This window comes from Balaenoptera acutorostrata, chromosome 17 (genome assembly GCF_949987535.1).
Source record: "Balaenoptera acutorostrata chromosome 17, mBalAcu1.1, whole genome shotgun sequence".
In the NCBI taxonomy this organism is placed as follows: domain Eukaryota; kingdom Metazoa; phylum Chordata; class Mammalia; order Artiodactyla; family Balaenopteridae; genus Balaenoptera; species Balaenoptera acutorostrata.
Genome location: NC_080080.1, coordinates 42,081,172 through 42,094,008, shown reverse-complemented (window position 1 = coordinate 42,094,008; position 12,837 = coordinate 42,081,172). Strand labels below are relative to the sequence as shown.

At 39.2% G+C, this 12,837-nt stretch overlaps 1 protein-coding gene across 2 annotated transcripts in view; it reads right to left on the bottom strand.

Annotated features, from left to right (window-relative positions):
- Nucleotides 1-508, bottom strand: part of VIRMA (vir like m6A methyltransferase associated) — a 60,724-nt gene extending 60,216 nt beyond the window's left edge. For both annotated transcript variants that reach the window (XM_007164924.3, XM_007164926.2), the window contains exon 1: nt 256-508. In XM_007164924.3, the coding sequence (XP_007164986.2) occupies nt 256-318 (63 nt within the window). In that variant the 5' untranslated portion in view covers nt 319-508. The remainder of the gene's footprint in view (nt 1-255) is intronic.
- Between the last annotated feature and the right edge of the window lie 12,329 nt (nt 509-12,837).

The following is a 12,837-nucleotide window of genomic DNA, read 5'->3' as shown; positions in this document are numbered from 1 at the left end:
AAGCAAGTAGAGCAACCAACTCAACCAAAGACGACGCGGGGCCGAAACTACTGCAGGGAAATGTAGGGGGTTGGGGGTGGCAACCGCCACCCACCCCCCAGACGCGGCGCCCACACCCAAGCTAGGAGAAGGGAGGGTGTGTGTGAGGAATTAAAGCGGCAATCGGCACGAGGAACAGTCGAGACACGCCTAACGATTTTTTGTAAGAGTCCCCAATTCGAGAAAAAGGGTCGGAATCAAGTCGCGAAGGCTTACCTCAGCGCTCGGGTGTTTAAAAGTGTCTAAAAATAGCAGCTCCATCGCCGAGTCCACCGCCATGTTTGCCGCGGGCCGGGGAAAGGGGAGGACTTCCGGGGCAGCCCTCCAAGCTCGGCGACAGCGGCTCAGGAGAGGGAGAGACGGCGGTACTTCCGTTGACCAGAGCGCTGGCGCCCCACGCCTGAACCTATCGCGACGCGTCGCGCCTCCGGAAGTCGCCGGCCCAGCCTTCTCCAGCGCGGCGGAGGGCGCCCTCAGAGCGCCGAGAGGGGAAGAGGAAGAAGGGGAGGGACTACGGGGTCTCCAGTGGTTCAAACCGCGTCGTCCTACCGCGTTTTAGAGCCACGACAGCCGCGGGCGGGGGGGCGGAGTGTGGAGCAGGTTTAGGAGAGGAGGAGGAGGGGTGGGGAACGCAGCCAACTCAGGACTCCCAGCCCAGTGAACCGGCCAAAAAGCAACCTTTACAAGGCTGGCAGGAAAAAGGTGCAGTCAGCGAGGTTGGAAAGTAAGACTTTTTTTAAAAAAAAGAAAGGAAACTGTCTCGAAACGAAGAGATTTTTTGTTTCCTCATCTGGAGACGGTGCATTGTCAATAATAATACCTAATCCACAGGCTTATTGTGAAAATTTATTTAAATAAAATTCAAAAAATTGTAAAACGTGAAATGCCATGAACAGTTAAAATGTCGAGTGAAAAGTAAGCCTCCCTGGCTCCCTGTTGATGAACATTGCAGCAATTGGAATTATTTAGTAGTCTACATTGGCACAAGTGCTTGGGAGAGCAATTAGGAATTATCTAGTAAAATTACATGTGCCTACCCCACTTCTAGGAAAATTCTTGCACATGTGCCCAAAGAAATACCTACAGATACAAGAATATTCATGGCAACAGTTTATAGTTTTAAAAGGCTGTAAACTTAATTGTCATTAATAAGAAATAATCAGTAAACTCTGGTATATTTATGCAATGCACTAGTATAAAACATGTAGAAAGAATGAACCAGTGCTATATCTACTAACATGGATAATCTAACAAATGGTTAAGCAAACACTTATTCTTCACACATTGAAGAGTATATAGCATTTAAATAGTTCAAAAGATATAAAATAACAAATTTTTAGGAACATAAATGTTATAAAATTAAAAAGAAATGCACTGGAATGATAAACACTGAAATTTCAAGATAGTGGTGAACCAGAGGGAGATGTAATTGAGAAGTGCACATGGGCTTCAAATGCTTTGGTAATGTTTTATTTTTTAGGTTGGTGGTTGTTTCACAGGTGTGCCTAACATTATTGTTTGTACCTTTCGGTATGTCTGAAATATTTAATAATAAATTAATTTTTAATTTTTTAAGTAAATCTCCCATCCACTTTCCTCTATTAGCTAACAGTTTATCTCTTTTTCTATTTGTTTTTTTCAAAGAACCACTTCTTGCATTTATCTTTATTACTTTTATCATTTTTCTGTTTTCTGATTCTTTAGTTTCTGCTTTTGAATTTGCTAATTCCTTCTTTCTGCTCTCTAGGCTTATATGCTGTTCTTTAATTTCTATGGTGATACTTAAGTTACGTATATTCTTATTTATTACTGTATATTTATGTCTACCAACTCTTCCGTAAACTCTGCTTTAACTGAAACTAGTATACCATGTAGTGCGTTTATTATTGGTATTTTTTTACATAGTCTGATTTTCTTATCTTTGATTTTCTTTTTGACCTAAGAGTAGTGTGAGGTAGATTTAAAAAAATAATAATATTGGGGGAATTCCCTGGCAGTCCAGTGGTTAGGACTCCAGGCTTTCACTGACGAGGGTGCGGGTTCAATCCCTGGTGGGGAAACTAAGATCCCGCAAGAGGCATGGCCTAATAATAGTAATAATAAACTATTTTTTAGAGCAGCTTTAGTTTTATGGGAAATTGAGCAGATAGTACAGAGTTCCTATCTATATATCCCCTTTTTTCTATCAAGGATTCCCCTATTATTATTATTTTGCGTTATTTAGGGGGGTACATTTATTTTATCTATTTATTTATTTATTTTTTGGCCGCACTGCGCCGCTCTTAGTTTTCCAACCAGGGGTTGAACCCGGGCTGCCACAGCAGTGAAAGTGCCAATTCCTAACCACTGGACTGCCAGGGATTTCCCAGGATGGTACATTTATTACAATTGATGAGCCAGTATTGATACATTATTATTAATTAAAGTCCATATATTACATTAGGCTTCACTGTTTGTGTTGCACATACATACCATGCGTGTATTTGAATTTATAGACTATCTCTGAAATAATTGTGCAAGAAACTGATCGTTATTTTTGCCTCCAGTGATGGGAGCTTGATGGCTAAGGTATAGAAATAGAATTTATTTCCATGTACATGTATTACCTAATAAAAAATAAAACTTTTTAAGATGAATAAGAATTGAGTATAAAAAACGTGTATAAACAACTCTTTCGAGAACTTTTGTTGCATAGAACAAATAAATGAGGTATTCTTTCATGTGTTTGTTGGCAATCTGTATATCTTCTTTGGAGAAATGTCTATTGAGGTCTTCTGCCCATTTTTGGACTGGGTTGTTTGTTTTTTTGATATTGAGCTGCATGAGCTGCTTGTAAATTTTGGAGATTAATCCTTTGTCAGTTGCTTCATTAGCAAATATTTTCTCCCATTCTGAGGGTTGTCTTCTTATCTTGTTTATGGTTTCCTTTGCTGTGCAAAAGCTTTGAAGTTTCATTAGGTCCCATTTGTTTGTTTTTGTTTTTATTTCCATTTCTCTAGGAGGTGGGTCAAAAAGGATCTTGCTGTGATTTATGTCATAGAGTGTTCTGCCTATGTTTTCCCCTAAGAGTTTGATAGTGTCTGGCCTTACATTTAGGTCTTTAATCCATTTTGAGTTTATTTTTGTGTATGGTGTTAGGGAGTGTTGACAGAATGCTCAACATCATTAATCATTAGAGAAATGCAAATCAAAACTACAATGAGAGGGCTCCCCTGGTGGCACAGTGGTTAAGAATCCGCCTGCTAATGCAGGGGACACGGGTTCGAGCCCTGGTCCGGGAAGATCCCACATGCCGTGGAGCAGCTAGGCCCGTGAGCCACAACTACTGAGCCTGCGCGTCTGGAGCCTGTGCTCCGCAACAAGAGAGGCCACAATAGTGAGAGGCCCGCACACCGCGATGAAGAGTGACCCCCGCTTGCCGCAACTAGAGGAAGCCCTTGCACAGAAACGAAGACCCAACACAGACAAATAATTAATTAATTAATTAATTAAAGGTGCTAATAATTTTTTAAAAAAACAACACTACAATGAGATATCATCTCACACCGGTCAGAATGGCCATCATCAAAAAATCTACAAACAATAAATGCTGGAGAGGGTGTGGAGAAAAGGGAACCCTCTTGCACTGTTGGTGGGAATGTAAATTGATACAGCCACTATGGAGAATAGTATGGAGGTTCCCTAAAAAACTAAAAATAGAACTACCATATGACCCAGCAATCCCACTACTGAGCATATACCCTGAGAAAACCATAATTCAAAAAGAGTCATGTACCAAAATGTTCATTGCAGCTCTATTTACAATAACCAGGACATGGAAGCAACCTAAGTGTCCATCAACAGATGAATGGATAAAGAAGATGTGGCACATATATACAATGGAATATTACTCAGCCATAAAAAGAAATAAAACTGAGTTGTTTGTAGTGAGGTGGATGGACCTAGAGTCTGTCATACAGAGTGAAGTAAGTCAGAAAGAGAAAAACAAATACCGTATGCTAACACATATATATGGAATCTAAAAAAAAAAAAAGAAAAATGGTCATGAAGAACCCAGGGGCAAGAGGGAATAAAGACACAGACCTACTAGAGAATGGACTTGAGATACGGGGAGGGGGAAGGGTAAGCTGGGACAAAGTGAGACAGTGGCATGGACATATATACACTACCAAACGTAAAATAGATAGCTAGTGGGAAGCAGCCACATAGCACAGGGAGATCAGCTCGGTGCTTTGTGACCACCTAAAGGGGTGGGAGAGGGAGGGTGGGAGGGGGGGAGACGCAAGAGGGAAGAGATATGGGGACATATGTATATGTATAACTGATTCACTTTGTTATAAAGCAGAAACTAACACACCATTGTAAAACAATTATACTCCAATAAAGATGTTTAAAAAAAAAAAGAAATGAGGTAATTGTTGGAGGGGAAATGGAATCAAAGAGTATTTTTAAGATGGAGGGTAATAGAGCATGTAGACTGCTGGGAATAAAGCAATGGAGAAACAGTGATGATGAAGAAAGAAGGGGGATATTTCAAGAAGCAATGTATTGAGTGGAGGGAGGGATGGTATCTTGTAGACAGGTAGAAAGTGACCTTTGCTAGAACACCGGCTGCCTAGTAACCAGGGGCAAGAAGGAGTCCATGGGTACACAGCAGGTGGGAGTAATGATTTAGTATGTGGAAATAAGGGAGTTCCTTTTTGATGGTTTCTATTGTCTCTGTGCGATCATCAGCTATCATTGAGAGGGCAGAAAGATGTAGAGGAGGTCAAAAAAGAGAGATGTATTAGCCAGACTTCTGGGAGAGCTGAGAATCCCTGATTGGCTATCCATCACCTCTCACAGTGTGTAGAGCCCCAAATTTACTTCTCCTTGCTCACTCTTTCACCTCTTCCCACTCTGATGATTCAGCGATTCCCATTTAGAGATGGCTCCCTTAATCCAGAGGTATTTCACATCTCTGTGCCCTTGCTTACATGTTTTCCTCTACTTTGAATATGACTCCCTCAATATGGCTTTCAAAAACCTACGTACAGTTACAATAGTATCCAAAAGAATGAAATACCTAAAGAATGACAGAATGAGTTTAACCAATGAGGTGAATAGCTTATACACTGAAAACTACAAAATATTGCTGAAAAAATTAACGAAGTCTTAAATAAATGGAAAGACATTCCATGTTCATGAATTGGAAGACTTAATATTGTTAAGATGACAACATTATCCAAAGCAATCTACAAATTCAATGCAATCCCTATCAAAAGTCTAACAGCCTTTATTTTTTTCCTGAAATGGAAAATTTGCCCCTCAAATTCATATGGGCAAGGGGCCACAAATAGCCAAAACAATCTTGAAAAAAAGGACAAATTTGGAGGATACACACTTCCTTATTTCAAAACTTACTACAAAACTACAGTAATTAAAGCTGTGGTAATGGCATAAGGATAAACATATAGACCAACAGAATAGAAGTGAGTCAGAAATAAAAAGATTTTCAACATCACTAATTATTAAAGAAATGCAAATCAAAACTACAATGAGGTACCACCTCACACTGGTCAGAATGGCCATGATTAAAAAGTCTACAAATAACAAACGTTGGAGAGGGTGTGGAGATAAGGGAACCCTCTTACACTGTGGGAATGTAAATTGGTGCAGCCGCTATAGAAAACAGTATGGAGGTTCCTCAAAAAGCTAAAAATAGAGTTGCCATATGATCCAGCAATCCCACTCCTGGGCATATACCCAGACAAAACTATAATGCAAAAAGATACATTCACCCCTATGTTCATAGCAGCACTATTTACAATAGCCAAGACATGGAAACAACCTGAATGTCCATCGACCAATGAATGGATAAAGAAGATGTGGTACATATATACAATGGAATATTACTCAGCCATGAAAAAAGAATGAAATTATGCCATTTGCAGCAACATGGATGGACTTAGAGATTATCATACTAAGTGAGGTAAGTCAGAAAGAGAAAAATATCATATGATATCACTTATATGTGGAATCTAAAATACGACACAAATCAACATATCTACAAAACAAAAACAGACTCACTGATATAGAGAAAAGACTTGTGGTTGCCAAGGGGGAGGTAGGGGAGGAAAGGATTGGGAGTTTGAGATTAGCAGAGGCAAACTTGTATTTTTTAATTTTTTTAATTAATGCACTTTTTTTTGGCCACGCCACGCAGCTTGTGGGATCTTAGTTCCCCAACAAGGGATTGAACCCAGGCCATCGGCAGTGAGATTGCGGAGTCCTAACCACTGGACCACGAGGGAATTCGCAAACTTTTATATATAGTGTGGATAAACAACAAGGTCCCACTGTATAGCACGAGGAACTATATTCAAAATCCTGTGACAAACCATAATGGAAAAGAATATGAAAAAGAATATAAGTATGTATAACTGAGTCGCTTTGCTGTGCAGCAGAAATTAACACAACATTGTAAATCAGCTATACTTCAATAAAGTTTTTTAAATGAGTCAGAAATAAACCTTTACATATATGGTAAATTGATTTTCAACAAGGGTGCCAAGGCCATTCAATGGAGGAAAGAATAATCTCTGCAACAAATGGTGCTGGGATAACTGGATGTCTATAAGAAAAAAAGTGAAATTGGACCCTTAACTCATACCGTATACAAAAATGAACTCAAAGTGGACCAAGAACCTGAATATAAAAACTAAAACCATAGAAGTCTTAGAAGAAAACATATCGGTAAATCTATATTTCCTGGGATTTGACAATGGGTTCTTAGGACACAAAAAACTTGAGCAGAAGAAAAAATAAATTGGACTTAATCAAAATTAAAAACTTTTGTGCATCAAATGACACTATCAAGAGACTGAAAAGACAATCTATAAAATGTGAGAAAATATTTGCAAATTATATGTATATTAATGGTCTATTCTCCAGAATATATAACAAACTCTACAGCTCAACAACGAAAAGACAAACCACCCAATGAAAAAATGGGCAGAGAACTTGAATAGACATTTCTCCAAAGAAGTTCAAATGACCAATACATACATGAAAAGATGCTCAACGTCTTAAGTCATTAGGGAAAGACCACTCAAAACCACAGTAAGATACTTCACACCCATTAGAATGGCTACAGGTTTTTTGGTTTTTGTTTTTAAATCAGAGTTGGTGAGGATGTAAAGAAATTGGAACCCTTGTACATTAGGAATGTATACTGGTACAGTCACTGTGGAAAGCAGTTTGGCAGTTTCTGAAAAAAAGTATAGAATTACCATATGACATAGAATTTCCATATTACCACTGCTAGGCATATACCAAAAGAACTGAAAAAAGTACTCAAATACTTGTATATGAATGCTCATAGCAGCACTATTCACAATGGCCAAAAGGTGGAAAGAAGCCAAATATCCATCCATGAATAAATGGATAAACAAAATGTGGTGTATATATACTTCCTGTACCACACGGCTCCCTGACTCCTCAGATTTGATATTTTTTTATCTGTACTTTGGAGTATATTCAACAGATTAAGGTCTAGTGCCCAACTAGCTTTTGCCATTTCTTCATAGGTTAGTGTCCCCCTTCTAGCCTATGACCTCCTTCCAAAGTAGTGATAATACCCTGTTCCTGGCACACACTAAATACTCAAAAATATTTATTGAATGAATTGATTTCTTTTTCACTATTTCAAATCAGATACAGAATTATGTATTATGCATGTTTTATATATCAAATGCTTGATCTGTACTATTCTTTTTCTTTCATTTCTGTCTCTTTTGCTCATCAGATTAGAAACTCCCCCGTAACAGTGCTCTGTAAACAGCCCATAGTAGCTATTGCTGTTTTACCAGCTGCAGTGTCTTTCCTTCTTTGATTTTCACCACCCTGCAGTGAAAAGAGCCATTTGAAGAAAAACAAGAATTGCCTCTAATGTGAAAAGCAACTTATGCAAATCTGAACACTTGCCAGGGGCAACGTGACAAAAAGGCAGAGATGGTGGGAGAGAGCTAAGCAGTCCACAATAAGTCCATGTTGCATTCGTTTGGTAACAGATGAGCTCTTTTCCAAGGTGACTGACATGTATATCAGTACACAGAGCGGGAGGAGGGTTGGAGTGAACTGCCAAGCATTTCAGCCTCTCCAGAGAGCAAGTACATCAAGAACAACTGAGTTGGGAGTCTGGCAAACTGCCAACTGCACGACACCCATTCACCAGTGGGAACACAAAGGGCCTTCATTTTCCTCTGTCTCTGAGCACACTGATTAAAAGTAACAGCTGTCCCCTTTCTCCATGAGACTTTATTATGATAATTCCCTACAAGCCAAGGGCTTGCTGTGAAACTTCCACATCATTCTTCAGAATGTAGTCTGGAGATTACCTAAAGATTTGAGAAGCAGAGATTGTAAACTATTATCTACACAAACTATTTCGAAATAAGCACACCCATTAGTGCCAGTTGTTCAGAAAGATTCAATGACCCTAGCTATTTTCTAACTCTTTTCCAACCTCATAAAGGCATAACACTCTGGGATCCTGTCTATTTTATTTTATTTTATTTTATTTATTTATTTGGCTGTGTTGGGTCTTCGTTGCTGTGCGCAGGCTTTCTCTAGTTGCAGCGAGTGAGGACTACTCTTTGTTGCGGTGCGTGGGCTTCTCAATGCGGCGGCTTCTCTTGTTGCCGAGCACAGGCTCTAAGCGCACAGGCTTCAGTAGTTGTGGTGCGCGGGCTCAGTAGTTGTGGCTCGCGGGCTCTAGAGCACAGGGTCAGTAGTTGTGGCACACGGGCTTAGTTGCTCTGTGGCATGTGGGATCTTCTCAGACCAGGGCTCGAACCCGTGTTCCCTGCATTGGCAGGCGGATTCTTAACCACCGAGTGGGTGGTAATTTTTTAAAAAGATCATTCACCACTGATAGTTTGAGAAACACTGGTCTGGAGGAATTCAACCTCTGATAAAACTTCAGCTTTACCTCGCTTCAGGAGAGAGCTAGGGAAAATGCATTCCTCAGTCTCTCTTTCCTCCCACACTCTGACCTCTGTTTCTCCCTGGGGCCAAACCCAATTAGAAGCCAGACGGCAGAAAGGCCCAGGTGATACAGTGTACAGCCAACCAGGTCATGGAGCAGGGCAGAGAAGGACAGGAAATGGATCTGGTGGAGCAAACAGTGAATTAACTGTGCTCTGGGCTGTGACACTCATTCGCTGTGATGACACTCATCACACTCAACACAGTGTGATGACACTCATCACACTCATTGTGATCTTGGGAGAGTTACTTCGTCTCAGTGATCTTCAGTTCCCCCCATCCCATAAAATGGGGATCCTTAGACCACCAGCCACTTATTCCACCACGCTTCATTCACTTGCTTAAGCCAGAGACATGGCAGTCATTCAGGTCCCATCCAGTCAGTCCTGAGCATCTCACCTCCATAATGACATTCACACGTGGCCCCTCCTCTCCATCCTTACTGCCCTCCCTGAGCTGAGCTCCTCTGCCTTTGTCCATTGTGCTGCAGCAGCCTTCTGACTGGTCTTGCTCTCCTCCAATGCATCCTCCAGAATGACACCTGAGGGATCTTTCATTTATTTTTTTTAAAGATTTTTTTTGATGTGGACCATTTTTAAAGTCTTTATTGAATTTGTTACAATATTGCTTCTTTTTTTTTTTATGTTTTGGTTTTTTGGCCCCCTAGGCATGTGGGATCTTAGCTCCCCGAACAGGGAATGAACCTGCACCCCCTGTATTGGAAGGCGAAGTCTTAAGCACTGGACCGCCAGGGAAGTCCCCTGAGGGATCTTTTAAAATACAGATTTGGCCAACTAATTTCCTAGCTTAAGTACAGAATTTGAGAGTGAGCATTTAAAACTACTTAAGTGTTTAGAATGCTCGAGTGGTTTCGTTTTGTTTTGGTTTTGGTCCTCAGGTTATAAATGTTTTCTTATGCTTCTAATCATGCTCTTTTCCTCTGTTTGAAATGCCCGTGCCCCTTCTTTGTCAGCTAACTCCCTACCCTATTCATTTTTTAAAACTTGGGGTAATTTGTCTGACCACCACACCCACTACAAGCAGGGGGCTCCTAAATGCTCTTACTGTACACTTTATTACATCACTTATTCCTGCATTGTAATTAAACTTCCTTTTAGAAACTGCAAACTCCTTGAAGGAAGGAACTACACAGTTTTTATGGTTGTATTTCCTTGCCTAATAGTACCTGAACACAATTAGTACCATATATATACATATACACACACACACATATATATATACCCTCTATATATAGTTGAATGAGTTGTTGAATAAATGAGAATTGGGATGGTCAGCTAAGTCTTTATGGAAATGGAATTTGAGCTAAATGGTTTCTGAAGAATAGATAAAATTGAGATGGCCAAAGAGGAGGGGAGAGAGTTTCTGGTTGGTTTAACAAATTGAGCAGATGCAGAAAGACCAGTGTGATTAGTGAGTAGATGAGTTTGAATGTAGGAGCTAAAGATGGGAGAGGTCAGTTGAGGTCCAATGGAAGATTGCCGTGAATTCCATATTGGAATTTGTTTTGTAAACTGGGAGTGAACTGAGGAGTTGAGGTTGAGCCTTGATCTTTTTGAAAGAAGAATGAAATTATATAATAATGTGTCGGGAAGATTACTCTTCCTGGGATGTTTACAATGAATTGAAATAAAAGACTAGAAGCAAAATGGTCATTAAGAAAATTCTTAAAATAATTCATGTGAGGGAGTTAAAAGTCTGGATTTGGATTGTTTGCAGTGGATATGGAAAGGAAACGAATGAGAAGAGACATTAAAAAGAAAGAAGTTATAGGGACTTCCATGGTGGTCCAGTGGTTAAGAATTGATCCTGCAATGCAGGGGTTGGGGGTTTGATCCCTGGTCAGGGAACTAAGATGCCATATGTCGCAGGGTAACTAAGCCGGCGTGCCGCAACTACAGAGCCCATGAGGTCTGGAGCCTGCGCACCGTAAGGAAGAGCCTCACGCTGCAACAAAAATCCTGCGTGCCTCAACTAGGACCCGACGCAGCCAAAAAACAAATAAATAAATAAATATAAAAAAAGAAATTGTAAAAATTTGTTAAAATAATGGTCTTTAATGAGTAGCATAAATGCATGGAACTCAATGTTTACTGATTATTCGACACTAAAATTCTAGTCAGTACTAAGGACAGAAATAAAGATGGTACAAAACAATGAGTTAATAAATTCAGCTGTTTTAATAAAGTTTATTATTGTTATTACTTAAATTTAAAAAGCCATGTGGAAAATTTAAATCTCAGGCAAAGGTTTTACATTTTGGACTCCAAGGCGCTGTTACAATATCTACTGCCACCTGCTGGCAGAGGAGAAGTGACTATAATCTCCTAATTGCAAATCTACAAACTTAAGTCACGGTTAACGTTATACAGTCATCGAAATGTCAAGCAGCTAGATGGTATAAGGGTTTCTATTCTTTATTGTATGCTCTAATTGCTGTATCACTACCAGATCAAGAGACCCTGGGAACCTGCTAATGGCTGATCAAGCTTGGTATCTTATCCCATTTTAATTTTACCCCTATTACTGAGCGGTTGTAGGATTTCCTTAGTTGTTTTTTTTTTAATTAATTTTTATTGGAGTATAGTTGATTTACAATGTTGTGTTTAGGATTTACTTAGGTTTACAGTTTCCTCACTTCTAAGATTTGAAATGGTGAAGTTTTTCTGGTTGCTTTTACAAGGTTATTGAAAGAAAGAATGGAGAAAAAACATGTTGAAAGGTAAAGATACTCTTGTTTGTACCAGGCATCAGTTTTGTTCTACAAATTGATTATTTTTTAATTTTTGTTCAATACCGTAACATTTTTATTTTCGCCATGTTGTAGTAATATGTTTTAAAATCTAGTAGAGGGATACTACATTTAAATGAATATTGATATGTTAGTGTTGATAATGCTGGATCCATACAGGTATCCTTAAAATAGTCATGCCCTTTGATCCAATACTTTTCATTTTGGAAACTTAAGAAAGCAATCACAAAATGGTGAAATAGCTTTATTTACAAAATTTGTATTGCATCATTTATAATAAAAAGAAATTGGAAATAATGTAAATATTCAATAAAATAGTAATTGTAAACAGTGCTATAATCATAAAACAAAATATTTTACAGCCATCAAAATGATATTCATAAATAACTTAGAATTACATGTGAAAATTATTTTATTTGGAAAAATGCGTGTTATGGTTGCAACTATTGTATATAAAACAAAATAAAATTTTAAGAATTCATGCATATAAAAAAACTAGAAAGCAATATACCAAGGGTCAGAGTTATTTGACTATGAATATCATTTTCTTTTCTTTTTTTAATTGTGTTAAAATACACATAACTTTTTTTTTTTTTTTTTGGCTGCGTCAGGTTGTTGAGGCACGTGGGATCTTTCGTTGCAGTGCTCAGCTTTCTCTCTAGTTGTGGCATGCGGGTTTTCTCTCTCTAGTTGTGGCACGAGGGCTCCATGGCACGGGGGCTCTGTTGTTGCTGCACGTGGGCTCTCTCTTTGAGGCACATGAGCTCAGTAGTTGTGGCACGCGGGCTTAGTTGCCCCGAGGCATGTGGGATCTTAGTTCCCCTACCAGGGGTGGAACCCTCGTCCCCTGCATTGTAACGCAGATTCTTTACCACTGGACCACCAGGGAAGTCCCAAAATACACATAACATTTTAAAAAATTATTATATTCTAATTCACCATTCTCCATGGTGAATTACTAAAATCCCATATGGGTGCCTAACAAATATTATATATTCAAT